The sequence below is a fragment of the Alternaria postmessia genome (assembly GCF_024291825.1).
Source record: "Alternaria postmessia strain BMP 2775 chromosome Unknown scaffold_2, whole genome shotgun sequence".
Taxonomy (NCBI): domain Eukaryota; kingdom Fungi; phylum Ascomycota; class Dothideomycetes; order Pleosporales; family Pleosporaceae; genus Alternaria; species Alternaria postmessia.
This window is the reverse complement of record NW_026260075.1, coordinates 692,541-708,128: the sequence shown is the minus strand read 5'-3', so window position 1 is coordinate 708,128 and position 15,588 is coordinate 692,541. Positions and strand designations below refer to the sequence as shown.

The window sequence follows — 15,588 nt, the reverse complement described above, 5'->3', positions numbered from 1 at the left end:
GCACATAAAACTAGACCGAAATGGCGATATTTGCTCAGTGCTATGCCTCGCTGCGGTTTATAGATTCCCTTTATCTTCTTTCTTCTTCAATTCAACATACCATTGCGCGACTTCCTTTACGCTGTCCTTTAGGCCCCTGATCTTGTCTCCGCTCAAGAGCATGTTCTCTGTCACACTCGAATCGGCGCGAAACGGCATGTTGATAGGAACCTTGCCTCGTCCCACTCTGAAGGCTCCTGTCTTGACTTCGTTTCCGAAGTCAAGTTCAATCATGTCTGCCGCGTCGTTCCATAGCTTTTCTCCATCTATACCCGGTTCTACCGTGCCAGCAGCGACATACCACGTAGGCAAGTCTTCGCTCCTGATTCTCTCATCTAGCGCCTCAATGTGAATCCGAGCGCAGTCCTCTACGTGTATGAAGCCGAATGCATATCGTGGTGTCATGTCATCGAAGAGCAACGCCTTGCTTTGTCGATCCACATGTGCGAGGGCTTGCTCAGACGTTGTGCAGAATTCCGAAGGCCCGATGACGGTGCCTGGTATGATTTGCGCGATAGAGAAGGGGAGCTTGTGGGAAGCTTGAAGGTGGGCAAGGTTGGTCATGCATTGAGCTTTTGCGGAGCAATATGCGTTGTGAGGAGACTTTAGAGGGGGTCGGTATTCGAGAGACGTTTGCGAGACTTGGACCTGCTCTGTGTAGGTCAGCACAAGACATTGAGCTGGACAGGAGAGCACGATGGAAGAGACGTACCGTTTAGAACGCGATCCATACGCCTGCCTAAGGTATCTCCGTCTTCCGAGTCAACGAGACCAGCCCCGGCTTGCGTGAAAACCATTCTCTTCACCGTCTGTGACTTGTTCCCAGCTTCAATCAAGCCCTTGGTAGAGTTGATGTACGGCCAGTAGATGTCCTTGTCGGGATCCAGATTTGGCATCGGCCATGCTCCTGCTATGTGCACAACATAATCGGCACCTGCAACAGCTTCGTCGTAAGCTCCTTCAGCAGCATTGTTTGGCACGACAGCGTATTCGACCAGGTCAAGGTATGGCTGGACCGAGGGCCCGGATTTGATGAAGTCAATGGCGGCGGAACGGCGCACGATACAGCGTACTCGATAGCCAGTCTGCAGTGCGTACACGACGCACGCGTAGCCGATTGTGCCATTTGCACCGGTAATCTGGTTGGCCTATCAGTCTTGTTGTGCCGAATGTCATGGACGGGGTTTGGCGTACAGCGACAAGGCCACGAGCTCCGCGATTCACTGTCATGATTCAATGTCGCGACGGCCGGCTGCTCCAATACCGCAAACGCTTCTGGCTCAAGTCAGAAGCTTGGATAGACATGGTCAATATACAGAAGCGCTTGCGTCTTACTAAGACTATCGTGGGGAGAGTGCGGCTTACAAGCAAGGGAGGGCGAGATGCTGGGGGTTCCGATTAGCGTTCCAGGTTCCGACATCCCTCGGCATTGCTTGAGACGTCGAGCCTGTCGTCATCGGATCTTCCCCAATCAACCCTCCCCGCTGACCATTGACGCGCGAACGAGGCTCACTATGGCTGCTTCACTCTCACCTTACGTGAAGCCCGATTGGAATACTGGCTGAAGTTACCAATAATGGCAGACGGCACCATACAATCCCAGGGCTTTCCTCACGCCACCAGTGAGAGGCTCAACATCATCATCGTACGTTCCAGCACGCGCACGCGCTTCTCATCCCGAGCACAAACTGACTTCACTACCTAGGCAGGCGCATCCTTAGGTGGCCTCGCGACAGCTCTTGCTCTAAAACGTCTTCCAGCACCACATGCACACCCCATCACGCTTCTCGAACGGAATCCGACCGCCCTCCTCCACAATCAAGGCGCTGGCATCGTCGCTGGTGAGGACTTCTCCTGTACGACCCACTCCTGAGGCATACACTAACATCGCGCCCGCGTCTTATAGGTGGTGATACCCTGGCATTCTTCAAGCGCTACGACAAATGCAAGCGCGACTTGGCTGTTACTTCGACTCGAAGGCAATACCTGAGCAAGGATGGTGAGGTCATACACAAGGAAGACATGCAGCAGAACATGACCAGCTGGGACCTTGCATACTATATGCTCAGGGCTAACGTTGATGGGATCGAGAGCAAGTATTGCGACGCGCCGCGCGACCAAGACAGTGGTAGCAAGGTTGCACATCTCCATGGACACAAGGTGGTTGAACTGCAAGACAAGGGAAACAAAGTGGTTGTAAAATACGAGACAAGCGAAGGAAGTACGGGCGAGATGGAAGCTGACCTGGTCATTGGCGCCGATGGACCGAGTTCTACCATCCGCTCCCTCCTCACTACCGGCGTCGAGCGCACGTACGCGGGCTATGTCGCTCTTCGCGGGACCGTCCCTGAAAACTCAGTCAGTCCAAAAACACTGGAAGCTTTTAAAGAACGCTTTACCTTCTTCCATACGAAAGGGATCCAGATCCTAGCATACTTGATACCTGGCGAGAACGGTATTCTCGAGCCGGGCAAGCGCCTCATCAATTTCGTCTACTACACTAATTTTCCGTCACCTTCTTTAACTGATCCTTCTCCCGACTTCCGTGAGTTGATGACCGATGTGGACGGCCAGTATCATCGCATCACCATGCCACCTGGCAAAATGGATCCGCAAGCATGGGAGAAGCAACGTAAGATTGCAAGTGAGCGCCTGCCTCCTCAGTTCGCTGAGATCGTCAGAGCGACTGAGAAGCCATTTGTACAAGCAGTTACCGACGTTGTTGCTCCAACGAATGAGTTCATGGATGGTCGTGTCATCCTTATCGGCGATGCTCTGGCTGGCTTCCGGCCTCACACTGTCGCAAGCACTAGCCAAGCGTGCTTCGATGCCATGATCCTGGCAGACATGATCGAGGGCAAAGTGAGCCGGAGTGCGTGGAAGAAGGAGACACTGGGATATGCGAGAACACTGCAGAAGAGAGGTGTTGATATGGGAGAGCGCAGTCAGCATCAAGACCTGCCGTTGGAGGAGCATATCCACGATCGGAACTTGGCAAGCAAACCGAGAGGGGAAGAGGTATGGCCAGAGTGGGCAGTTGAGGGTCTATAATAGCTACAATTACAATCTACGAGTCAAACAAGTCTGTCGCCAGAATCTAAGACCAGTCGCCTTCATCTTCAACCACTTCACCACGTTCTGAAGCTCCCAGAAGCTCGCGTACAGTCCACGGTTTGTACTTGTACCCCGGTGGTAGGTTCGTATTCCCGAACTCGGTGCCCGTGAGTAAGTGCTCAGCACATTCATGATACTTATCATAAGCGTACTGCTCAGGGTTATGGTAGATCAACCAATTCCCAACCATCTGCTCCTCCTTCTTTGGCGCTGCTTTCTCGTCCTTCCAGTCGGTGTTATGGAAGACTTCCCGGTTCTTGAAGCCCATTTTCTGTGCGCACGATACTCGCTCGAACCTGTGATAATCGAATCAGTCACTTTTGCTTTTATGCAATGCCTCTTGACTCACCTCAGCTTATTATGAACCTTTGTCGCAATCGCAACATTCTTCTTCCCACTGATCTGCAGACAGGCTGCTAGTGAGTAAGCATCCTCCATCGCCATTGTGCCGCCACTGAATGACGTGGGCAAGAATGGATGTGCCGCATCGCCAAGTTGAACAACACGACCGCCTTTCGAGACCCACTGCGGCTGTGGGTCACGCCACATAAGCTTCCAATCGAGACATTGATTGTTCGGAGTTGCCCTGATGAGCTCGGCCACAAGGGGGTCCCAATCTTTGACAACCTGGAGACTCTTATCTGTGGAAGTAGTTTTCGACCAGCTCTCTGTTGCCGTACCTTTTTCGTCCTAATGGGTCGATCAGTAAAGAAAAAGACCATGGAAGTAACTTGAGAGTTCTTCACCGACCTTGGTTGTCAGAAGATACCACAACTCGTCCTGATTGAGTCCAAACACTACATGTGCGCCTGGGCCAATGTACATGAAACCGCGGTTTTCATAGCCAGCAAACGCTTTCGCAAGAAGGGGAGACTTTTCAATCGCTGGTCCGGCAGGAAAAGAACTCCGGTAAACAACGAAACCAGAGCTAATCGGTTTATCTTTATTTCCATCAATGATCTCACGAGATTTGGAGCCGACGCCGTCTGCAGCTACAACAACATCTGCGATTATTCTTTCGCCATTGTCAAGGATAACGCCGCCCGTTTGGTTCGTTTCAAAATATGCACCTACTCTGCACTCGTAGGTTATGGGGATACCGAGCTCTTTGACATAGGTATTAAGCAGGTTGTGAAGTTTCTTTCGGTAGATGCCCAGCGAAGGATTCTTTGAGTGGCCAGGGGCATGATGCTGAATGAATGTGCCGTCGTATTTGCGCAGTTCGAAGTCCGGTGGTAGTCCAATAGCCCTGGCACGTTCCATAAAGCTGGGCCACTTCTTGGGAGTTTCGAGTGCAGAAGTGGTTATCATGATTACTTCGCCTGGTTGTTATTGTGTTATTGATGGTTGTGTTATCTTCCAATTTCAACGTGCTTACCAGAGTACTGGCCTTCTTGGTTTCGTTCAAGAATTCGTACATTGTGCCCTTTGCGATAGGCTTCGATGGCGCAAGTGAGACCACCGATACCGCCTCCTACTACAAGGACGTCGACACCAGTCGGTGGCTCTCTTTCCATCTGGGTGTGTTGGACGCCAGGCATGTTTGATTCTGTGGGCTCTGTTCAATGATTTGTTCAGTTGCGTTTTGATATCACTTAGCCAGATTTCTTCACTCCAATATCTATATACTAGCCCAACGCACGTAAGTCAACCAACACTCCATTGTTTACGGCACAAAAATATACCGACGGTCGAAAGTCTACGGATGGAAGAGACGCTTGGCCCGTACCCAAAGTTACAGATGTGCAGATCAGCGTGGATCTGCTCAGGAGCATGCGGTGTTGTATTGGATCGCAGATGTTGCTTCCGGCATCCCGACGGTATCACTCCGATTGCTTGTTAAGCATGAGGCTATTTGTGTCCTTGAAGACTAGTAGCGGAATTTTACCGGCGGCGGTGACGGTTTCTGCATTGGGCGCCAAGAGCTCATGAACATCATGTACGAAAGATTGTACGAGTGCGGGCCCGCATAATATCGTAGAAGCTTCACACTTCACTAACCCTACCGATGAACAATAGTACAAACCATAGTGATGTTGTAATATTAAATTCGAGCCAAGCGCCCAGATATGACCAAGAGTTTTGAGAAGATGAGACCGCTAACTTACGACAACAACGTACTCGGCAAACCTTCGCTCAACTGTATATGCTAGGGTGCGCTGTGAGCCTGCTTCTGCATGTCTTGAGCAATGACCGCTTTGATTTCGCGCATATGCTTTCCCACTACCGCACCGCCAAACCCTCCCTCTAAATCATCATGAATATCTTCATTACCCCTTGGGAAGATACCCACGCTCCTGCCACAAAGGTTTTGAGTCGACGAAAACCTCATCACGGCATCAACTACCCTGTCCATAGATGCATACCCTACAATTCCAAGCACGGCACCATTGTCCGCGACAAAATCGTCTTGCTTGGTAATGCCAGTATCGACGAACCATGGCGCAACGAGGTTAAGGCGGATTGAAGAGCGCATAGCACGCTCGCGAAGACTATAGAAGAGTCCTCGAACGCCGAACTTGGACATGCTGTACGTAGTACTGTAAGGGTAGCCGATGTAGGCTGCCAGTGAGGCGATAAGAACGATGCTAGGCGTGAACGTTGTTGCGGCTGTGCGCGGGAGTCGGAAGTAGTGTAACGCGAGATAACAGGTATTGTATACGGCGTCAAGATTGACCGACAAGCAAGCGGAGCCTGGGACCGGAGGCGGCGAATCTCCTAGGTTTGGTAAAGTGGTTGGTACCATATCGAACATGTTCTTCTCGGCCAGAATGCCTGCATTAGGGATGACAACGTCAATCTGCCCGTCGCCAAACTGTATCGCGGACTGAAACATAGAGGCTTGTGCTTCGTAAGATGTTACGTCGCATTGTACGAACTGCGCTCTGAGCCCTCGAGCTGTTAGCTCTGCAATTACTGCCCCCGCTGTATTCTGCCGGTCGGCCATCGTGACAATCGCGCCTTCTTCAGCCATCTTGATTGCGCATGCCAGACCGATACCGGATGCCGCACCAGTTATTAGAACTGAGCGATCTTTGAGATTGGTTGTATCCAAGGAATCGCTGAAGCTTATGGGCGTTGCCATGGTTGAAGTAACGGGATTCGCCATACTGATGGCGGGAAGAATGTGTAGCCCCTACTGTTGTGAAAGATGACATTTGTCTCGAGGGGATCATCTTGTATTAACAATGACATGATCGCCGCGCAAGCGCTGCGCCTGGCATTCCAGCAGGAAGTAGTGTGAGGCCATGAAGCGGGGAAAGAAAGCCAATGTACAAGTGGCGTTGGATTGTAGTCGAAGAGCCCACTCACTGTAGTGGTGTCTGCGCAAAAACAGGCGCGGTACGCGACATCTCGATGCGTGCTGCAGAGCAGGCGCGGGGTCGGCCAAGCAGTCGTGCGGGGAAAGGAGTAGCCGACCACCATACATATCCAACTCATGGAGTACGATACCCCTGCTGACGTGAGAAACCCTTGCAGTCGTCAAATGTGTTACGGGCGGCGATTATATTCATAACGAGGAATCCGGATCAAGGTTCCAACGTGGCCAAAGCATCGCGCCAAATTCTCGACGTATCACGAGTGCGAAAAGGTTGAATCAGACTCAAGAAGAGTCCCATCCAAGAAGCTTTAACCCAGAGTGAAAGACCAGTTCCACTCTCTTACAACCTCTTCCCAGTCCCTTCTTTGTCCACCTTCAAGTTTGGGTCGCCATACTTCCTTCAGCACCTTTTGCACACATTCGACGTTCTCGTAGCGATTCCTGTTCTGAATGTCCTCCAACCTTCGAAAGCACTTCTCAATGGCAGCTTCGTCGTCCAGCTCAGCGCCTGCTAGAAATATGGGATAGAGCAGGCTCGACTCCGCAGCGCTTCCGGGTGGTATGCGAGCAATGAACTCCATCGCACGTGCGGCACAACCTGCAATATTTGTAGAGTGGCTTGGTGAGGTACGATAGAGCTGAATGAGTGCCGCCAGACGGTAAGCCTCTGCCAAGGCGATGAGATCGAGAGCTATGGGGGTATCGACACCAAGTGCAAATGGATTGTCGTAAGTCCAGCTTTGGATGCCCTGCTCGATAACGTTGAAAGAAGCTTCGGTAGCGAGTGGGAACGCTGGATTTGAGGAAGTTACGTACTGTATCCGAGAGATGAGATCGCATAGCTGGTATGAGATGCCCATGAGCGGATCAATTGTGCCCGGCATTAGAGCGGCGCTGATTGGTATCAAGCCTTGCTCTGCTGAACATGGCTTTCCTGCGTTGGATACCCGTGCCATGAGAGATGCAGAAGCGAAATGATAGGTGAAGTGTCGATGTAGAGAATCGACCTCAACACAGTCCATGATGCTCTGTTCTGGAGTGAGTGCGCTAAGTATACGTTGAACGCTTTTCAACTGCGATATCCACCTCGTGGTCTTGACGCCGTTGAGCGCCTCAAGCCCTACTAGGATCAGGATCACCGCAGTGACCTGGTAAGTGTCTTCTGGAAGTCCACCCGAAGGATGTAGGCGTTCCTTGATAAATTGATAGCACTTCCTCTCATGGCGAGAGGACACGGCCCGAAGATGCTTAGCGCGGTCTGCGTCCTGGCTCCGCCGTGCCAACTGAGCTGAAGAAATGGCCAGAATGGCGTCAAGCATACCTTCGATCTGGAAAGACCAAGGCATGTATAGGCTAGTGTAGAAACTTGTTGCAATAGGCGCTACTTGAACACTGGGTACAAAGGCCTCGATATAGTACTGTAATAGATGCATCCTCTCCGCTTCTCCATCGCCCGGTAGCGCATCCCAAGGATCGAGAGAATTTCGCAGCGGAACTGTGACCTGAAGCTCGGGGCTCTTAGAGCTTGATTGTGATGAACTCGGCTCCGTAACGATACTTCGTGGACTCTGCCACTCGCATAATAGGTTGAGGCGTTTGCAATTTGCACATCGAGGTTGGGCGTTATCGCACCTCTTTCTCCTGGTTCGGCAGGTCAGGCAGCCTGTACGCGATCTTGGCGCGAACTTGCGCTGGCGCGGCTTCGTCTCAGCCATGGTCTGAAGGGTAGAGGTGCAGGAAAGAGCTAGATTCGGATAGTCACCGAGGAGACATGAAGACGTGCATCGTTGCGGGAGCGTTATTGGCAAAGATAGCTGGAGATTGAGTCAGATTCCGCGATCGCGGGTGCAGTATCGATAAGCAGCGTGACTAATCGGGGATTGCACCTCCGAAGGGCGACAGTTGCGTCGACTCGCATCATCATCAACCTGCATTCAACCGTAGTCTACGCCTTGTCTTGCTTGGACCCCACAACGGCATTCTCTCCCAGGTGCGCGAAGGATCACGTCCCATAACGGGCCTGCTTGGCCGTTGAGGCTGACCGCGCCGCATTGCGAGTGAACCATCCATGATGTTCCAGCTCCCACGTGCGGTTTGTTCCTGAGAATCTTTACCGTCTTAGGAAGCATCGCCTATGTTCATCTCCGAGGCTAAGCAGGTGCTGCACTTGACAACACCACAATAGATGAAGATACTGGGGTATAAAGATGAGGGCCACACGCCTTATCGTCGTCTGTAGCTCAAAACATCTTACAATCCCAATCAACGACCATGAGGCTTCTTGTTGTTTCCCTCGCTATCAGCAGTACTGCTGTCGCGGCGCAAGATAATTTCAACATTTTCCAGCATATTGGTGGAAACGGACAATGGTTCCCTGGTGAAGAAACGACAGGCATCTCTTCTGAGATACCCACTGGATGTAAAGTCGATTTGGCTGGTGAGAACACTTTAGTTGAGGACTGACCAAATCCATACTGAATCTACACAGCTTTCTTCTCTCGTCACGGTTCACGGTACCCTGACAGAGGCGCGTACAACGGATGGGTTGAGTTCGCCGAATACATCCAAGCAGCAGGTAACTTCACCGTCAATGACGAGAAGCTCGCTTTTCTCAAGTCCTGGAAGCCGGTACTCTCAGATCCCGATGCTCAGATCGCCAATATAAGCCCCACTGGATGGAGAGAGCTTCACGATATGGGTACCACATGGCGGCTCCGCTATCTTGATCTGTACGATTACAACACCGCCTTTACTATGTGGGCGAATTACTATACTTCAGGTCCCCGTGTACGGGATAGCGCACGCTTGTTTGCTCAAGGTTTCGTGGGACCCAACGCTACGGATCTTACCACTATCTATGCCCTCAACGCGAGCGATCCTGCCAGTTGGGGCAATACGCTTGCACCCAGTGATCTCTGCAAGGCTTACAATGACGCAGGTGGTGGCCCTGCAAAGGACACATGGGACTCCATATATCTTCCTCCGATCGCGTCCAGGCTCAACGCCAAGATTCAGGGTGGTTTGAATCTCACGACGAGTCAAGTCGACCAGATACCCTACCTATGTGGTTTCGAGACCCAGATCACTGGCCGACGGAGCCCTTTTTGCGACATCTTCACTGATGAAGAAATCTTGCAGTACGAGTATGCGCAGGATTTGCGTTACTGGTACGGCACTGGCCTAGGGTCTGATATCGAAAAGTATCAGATGCTGCCAGTCGTCGACATGACCGTACAACGCTTTGTTGATGGTCCAAATGCGACTTACCAAACGGGCAATGGGACCTTTGTTCCCCCAAAGATCATGGCCAATTTCGCGAACGATGGCCAAATCAATCAGCTCGCCGCTGCAATTGGTGTTTTCGACGGCCAACAGCAACTTCCTGGCAATATGTCCCTACCGAACCGCATCTTCCGTTCATCCCAGGTTGTGAAGATGCGCGGAACAATTGCATTCGAACGCCTCTCCTGTCCTGCTGCTGCCCATGATGGCAGCTACGGCTACAGTGCCCATAGCGATTACAACAGTACTGCATCCGAAGAGGCCTTTGTACGAATCCGCATCAACGAGGTCGTATATCCTGTGGTGGGCTGTACCAGTGGTCCTGGCTCTTCATGCCCGTTGTCGCAATATCAAAGCATCATCAACGCGAAGCGTGCAGAAGCCGGCGATGTGACCAAGCTATGCAATATGACCGGTGAAGGCCTCGCACCTAAGCCGGAGGCAACTTTCTTCTTCGACAATACACTGCCCTGGCAGTCAGTTGTGAAGCCGTAGTGAACATACCAGGTAGTGTTGAATCACCTTTAATGATGAAATTCATCGCTTGTGTCTCTGCATGTGTTTCTGTGCCGTTCCATTGATCTCTGTGCCGCAACAAAGCAACGTCCTACATCATACGACTGATACACGCTGCACCCTTTGCATGCAAATGTGAGTAATATTTCTTTGAAATCGCAACATCTAACGTGCTCGTCATTGCTTTGACAAGGCGTCCTCGGCTACCGACAATTGACATGTACAGGGCGCGCGCACTGCTCACTAAGTCGCACTAACCCCACTTCCATCTCATTGGACCAGGGCGTGTGGGCACAAGGCGCACGCCCTACCCAAATTGTCATACTGTACATGCTCTCTCCGCTCTTTCCACAAGCCATACAAGACAAAGATCGGTTGTTAATGAAGCAGTCGATTGCGCGGTGTCTTTGACATGTATCCATGTGACCTCGTTATAGTACGACTGAGCAGATTTTCCGAAATTCAAGTTGTACGAGAGGCTCGCACTGTTCACCGTACATCTCTACCCGTCGGGAAATCGACATGGAACTAGTCACTTCCGGAAGCGTGTGGCTGCGGAACGGGCTACCCATTGGACGCAGTCCGTACATTGATGGCGTAAATTTGTCTCCACTTGCGCCCCAAGCGGGTGGTCAGCTTTGCGACATGGGAAGCTACTGAAACAAGCCTCCCACGCCTTTCAGGTCAATTACCAGCGCAGGAAGTGCCGCGACGGCAAAGTCATGTTGGACCTTGGAGTCATAGGGTGTGCGATTCTCGGATGTCCAGATCGGTACAGTGGACTGAGCTTTTCTAGGGATATAAAGGTAGGAAAGTGTCCAGCTGTAGAAATCCACACAATTACGAATATACAAAACGACAAATCATCTCAAGGTCCAGATTTTGGTACGGTTCCACGCAGAAGTAGCAAGGCACCCTGAAGAGAACAAGAAGCAAACAAAAACATTTATCATCAACAAAAACAACGCGTCAAGTCTGAACAACAACACACACATCCATCATCTCTTTCGCCAGTCGAACAGAAGAAACAAGTTCGAGAATACGCTTAGATTGTTCACACATCGCACATCCTCTCATCTGCCTAAAGATGTCGACCTCCTCCGCCTCCACTCCGCGCACCTCTTTCGAGTACCTTAAATCGCCAGCTAAAGCCTCCTCGTCCTCTTCTCTATCCATCACGTCCTCATCGGCATCCACGTTGAGGGCTTCGAAGACAGCGCACGGCGTATGGAGCTCTATCAAAAGACATGCGAAAGAACACCACGAGAGCGTGAACGCAGCTTATGCTGCATACTACGGTCGTGGTGGAAATGCAACTGAGAGAGGGCAAGAAGTTTGGGAATACCGTAGGGTTAACAGGCAGTAGGTGGAATGTACGAGGCGGCCGTCGTTGTGGCCTATGAGGTTGGTAATGTGATCGTCTTGCTATGGACTTGTATGGAGTTTGGTGGCTGTTTGAACTTGGCGAGCTTTTCTCTCTGGGCTGGTGGCGCATAGACTTGTGCTTGAAGAACCTGTATGTCTAACTGGGTTTTTTAATCATTGGAAATAATCAAATTTTACATTATTTATCACCAACGTGTGCGTGAGTTGAGCGCTTTGTGGTATGATTGTGGTAAAACTTGGTAGGAATCAGCTCTCCCATATACCTAATTCTCTTCCTCGACTTTTAGAGGCAATCCACCAGTGTCGTTATCGGCAACAATGTGATTTGATCTGACCGGAAACAAAAGTATTCCTGTGCGGTGGTATTCTCGAAGCTTCATATTAGTGGTGAGATCTATATGGAGGCAGGGATTGGCGATCGTAACTAAGGAATCGCTGGTGTTACAACCTGCATACACTTCAGTTATGCATCATGTCCAGCCACCAAACCTTCAATGGCGCCTTTTACTCCTTCAATGACCTTCCATATGAACTCATCCTCTACAGCGTCCTGTATCCAGCAATAGTTCAAGGTCGCATTACCATCGCCACCAGTCACGACGCTGACGGCCAAAGGACTTGTTACAACATTAGGTGACTGGCTGAACACCATCCTTCCGATAGCCCAGTTTCCCGGCTTTTGCTTGTTCTTCCATACACCTACATTGGACAGCTCTGCAGAAGGATACCGAGGCTTGCCCAGCTTATCGAGGAAGAATTGTGGCATCGAAGACACATACTTCAGCAGCGCAATAGAGTTATCCGTACCAGCTTTGGCGACTTCCGCAGAGATGGCGGACTTGACTGCTCGTGCAATGTCCCATGAGAACTGATCCAGGACGCTAGACTTTGCTAGGCCCTGAAGATTTTGCGACGCAAGGCGCTCATGGTGGTATCCATACTGTGTCATCGCAAGTGTCATCTGCTTTTCCTCGACGTCCAAAAATCTCTTCATAGCTATCGGCCCCTCGATCTTGAGCTTCTCATAGTCTTGGGCTGGAAGATGTGCGAAGAGCGATGCCGCGATGAGACATTGCAACGTTGCTGTCATGCTTGTTTTCTCGGCTCGACTGAGCTGTACCAATTTATCTGTGGTTGGTTTCGACAGAACAAGCGTGTGATATCGAGGCTGCGGAAGTGGTTCTGCGTCTTGCTGCACAGGGTTACCTGTCCAGAGCTTCGGAGGTCGCTTTGCGAACACTGAAGGCAGCAAGGCTCCAAGTATGGCTTGGATGAAATATGGCCATGAGACCGTCATTGGGTGCAGCTCCTCTAGCGGTGGTGGTAGAGCCATAGTCGAAGACTTGACCATTGGCTCTACGTTGCTTTCCGTTTCTGGAGAATTCAGGCCACCCAGGAATGACTCGTGGAACAGGAAAGCTGACGCTCCATCTGCCAAAGCATGATGCCACATCCATGTCGCAGTGAATCTAGTCACATCGGTTGGTGACTTGAAAACGAGTAAGCGCCAGTAAGGCTTCGATCTCAATCCTTCCTTGAAGCCGCGGCTATGTTGTTGTGCTAACATCTCGTCGAGTTCTTCATCCGTCTCGCCATCGTTCGGAAACGACTTCTTGCGCTCACATATCTCCACGCAGGTACGCAGGTCAATTCCGGGTAGGTGCGCAAAGTACACATTAGGGTAAGATTGGTCCTCGTTCACAGCGATAGCGCTCAGGATTGGATGCTCGGCGATAACGTGTCGAAGCGCAAAGTAGACCCGATCCTCGAGAGACAGTTGAGGAATTTCGGATGTTACGTATTCTGCGGTAAAGCCAACACTCTTGTAAAATCCTAGATGATGCCGCGCGGTGCTGTAAGTTTCGAGTCTGCCGCATGGACGCAGTCTGTTGAGGTCAGTCATTCTGTGCGGGTGCAAGTTTCTTTGAATGAGATTTGAAGAAGTCGTAAGTGTCGCATCGCTATAGTTATATCGGATAGAGCTGTGAGAACCGCATACTCGCAACGATTGCCATGTGGGGAAGGAAGAGATTGACCGTATGAAGCGGCAAGCGGCTACCCTCCTAACCTCGTGCTGACTCGTGTCGCAGCCCGAACGGCAACATGTGAAGAATCCCACTCAAGATTGCGCATGTTCGCCTGAGATCTATTGTGGAGGTCGGTGTGCCAAGCAACATGTGTGTGTAAATAGTTACTGTTCGCAAGGTGTTGGTGTTGGTGTTGCGACATTGAACGTTGCCGAGACCGGGCAGGTGCTTGTCCCGAAATCGATGACGGGATCGTTCCCGGTTCTCCTGCGGTCGTGCAGCAGGAAACCTGCGTCGCCAACACTGGCGATAACCCATCACAACACAGTCGCGAGGTGTGCTTGGATACTAGAGAGAGTATGTCGTAGCTTACTTGTATCCTCCTACCACGGGGCTAGAAGGATCATCGCAACCCCAGAAATGGGGCACGAGGTGCGCAAGAGTGCATCAAACGGCGCGGCCCCAACATTAACCGGGGGCGGAAATGGACAGTTTAAGAAACTACCATACCCATAGCAGTATAACGCTAGATGAGCAGGTTCTGGAAGCTCCTCGTATCTGCCCACATTTAAACGGTACGAGTTGTTGCCCAATCATGGCAGTCCTACAAACGATGTATGCCTCCCAGATTCAGCCTCAAATCGCCAGGGCTTCATGCGACAGTGAGGTAGTGAATGCGATGTCGAGACAACGATTAAAGCTACGCTGCGCACGACAAGTGAATCGTCATCTTGCCTTCGCTCGCCATAATGGCCCCAAACGTGGCGCTGCCAACGGTAACATCCAAGCTGGGTCCGCCACGATTATTGGACCTATTGCATGTCCCGAAACTGGAAGAGAGGATGTCGCCCGACGCAAACAACCCGCCAAAGGAAAAGGCTCCCACGTTGATGTTTGTAGGCATATGTCTAGCTATCACATTCGTTCTTGCGGCCCCCATGGTAGGGATATGGCTCGCTGATCGAATCAGAAGGCGGAAACTGGATCCTTTCAGGAGGCTCCGAGATCTCGAGCGCAAAGGACAACGTCCTGGCATAGATCCACCTCCGTACGAAAAGGCACCGCCTCAGGATTCAATATGGGCTCGACAGGAGAGGCATAGGACTAAGAAGCCACCAAGAGCCATCACAGCAGATCAGGTTCTGGGTATTGATAAAACATCGTATCTACAACGCATTGTACCTCAGAGTGGTTCGTCAGCCTTCAATCCTAACTTGGAGCGTCTGCTGACGAATTGTAATAGAAGGGTCTGCGCAGCTACTTACAGTCGCGCCTGCACATATCGGATGGGCTAGGCAAAGGGTGACGTCAACGGAGGACGAAGAACAGTGCATCAGCCCCTGGGCCGTGGAGCACACTCCAAATCCAGTCATTTTCCCATGGCTTCAACGGCAACAGCTGCCCAGAGACAACGTCAACGACGAGAATTGCGAGACATTGCAAGTGATGACAATGTCAAGTACCACATCCCCATTGCTAGCCGTCTCGACAGTGGAAGGCTCAACACCTGGGCATGCCGAAAACCCTTTCCTTGATTCTCCAGCAGAATATACCAGTTCTCCACCTGATAGCGACAAGTCCTATGCATCTTCTGAAACTACCTCAAGAAAGCATGCAGCGCCCGATCAATCCAACGACGCTGCACAGCCGCCTGTGCATCCATTAAGCACATATCGATGCGATACGTGCCAGACAACGTACCATTCACAAGGGCAACTGAAGTAAGTCGCCAATCTATACCAATTTCCATATACTTCGAATGTATTCAGCACTAATAAAACCTCAGTGTACATCTCAATCGCAAACACCGTAGGAGGTATCGCTGCGAGCACTGCGACTCAGCCTTCGCGCTCAAAGCGGACCTCAAGCGTCATGAGCGCGGCGTTCACAAAGACATGTACA

At 51.2% G+C, this 15,588-nt stretch overlaps 7 protein-coding genes across 7 annotated transcripts; 2 read left to right on the top strand and 5 right to left on the bottom strand.

Moving 5' to 3' along the window:
- Positions 1–57: 57 nt before the first annotated feature.
- J4E82_000673 (uncharacterized protein) lies at positions 58–1,269 on the bottom strand (the record flags this gene model as incomplete). The annotated part of the gene is made up of 3 exons (XM_051726993.1): positions 58–692; positions 752–1,178; positions 1,234–1,269. 3 exons carry the CDS (start codon positions 1,267–1,269, stop codon positions 58–60), a joined length of 1,098 nt encoding a protein of 365 aa, XP_051593418.1.
- Positions 1,270–1,615: 346 nt separating this feature from the next.
- On the top strand, positions 1,616–3,090 carry J4E82_000672 (uncharacterized protein; the record flags this gene model as incomplete). Its single annotated transcript, XM_051726992.1, has 3 exons — positions 1,616–1,684; positions 1,745–1,895; positions 1,946–3,090. The coding sequence occupies 3 exons, from the start codon at positions 1,616–1,618 to the stop codon at positions 3,088–3,090; spliced, it is 1,365 nt and encodes a 454-aa protein (XP_051593417.1).
- A 46-nt stretch (positions 3,091–3,136) lies between these two features.
- Positions 3,137–4,694, bottom strand: J4E82_000671 (uncharacterized protein; the record flags this gene model as incomplete). Its single annotated transcript, XM_051726991.1, is given in 5 exon segments — positions 3,137–3,449; positions 3,503–3,843; positions 3,904–4,475; positions 4,532–4,670; positions 4,686–4,694. The coding sequence occupies 5 exon segments, from the start codon at positions 4,692–4,694 to the stop codon at positions 3,137–3,139; spliced, it is 1,374 nt and encodes a 457-aa protein (XP_051593416.1).
- Positions 4,695–5,302: 608 nt separating this feature from the next.
- On the bottom strand, positions 5,303–6,238 carry J4E82_000670 (uncharacterized protein; the record flags this gene model as incomplete). Its single annotated transcript, XM_051726990.1, has 1 exon — positions 5,303–6,238. One exon carries the CDS (start codon positions 6,236–6,238, stop codon positions 5,303–5,305), a length of 936 nt encoding a protein of 311 aa, XP_051593415.1.
- A 545-nt stretch (positions 6,239–6,783) lies between these two features.
- J4E82_000669 (uncharacterized protein) lies at positions 6,784–8,190 on the bottom strand (the record flags this gene model as incomplete). The annotated part of the gene is made up of 1 exon (XM_051726989.1): positions 6,784–8,190. The coding sequence occupies one exon, from the start codon at positions 8,188–8,190 to the stop codon at positions 6,784–6,786; it is 1,407 nt and encodes a 468-aa protein (XP_051593414.1).
- A 556-nt stretch (positions 8,191–8,746) lies between these two features.
- J4E82_000668 (uncharacterized protein) lies at positions 8,747–10,252 on the top strand (the record flags this gene model as incomplete). The annotated part of the gene is made up of 2 exons (XM_051726988.1): positions 8,747–8,912; positions 8,964–10,252. 2 exons carry the CDS (start codon positions 8,747–8,749, stop codon positions 10,250–10,252), a joined length of 1,455 nt encoding a protein of 484 aa, XP_051593413.1.
- Positions 10,253–12,122: 1,870 nt separating this feature from the next.
- Positions 12,123–13,562, bottom strand: J4E82_000667 (uncharacterized protein; the record flags this gene model as incomplete). Its single annotated transcript, XM_051726987.1, has 1 exon — positions 12,123–13,562. The coding sequence occupies one exon, from the start codon at positions 13,560–13,562 to the stop codon at positions 12,123–12,125; it is 1,440 nt and encodes a 479-aa protein (XP_051593412.1).
- Positions 13,563–15,588: the final 2,026 nt, after the last annotated feature.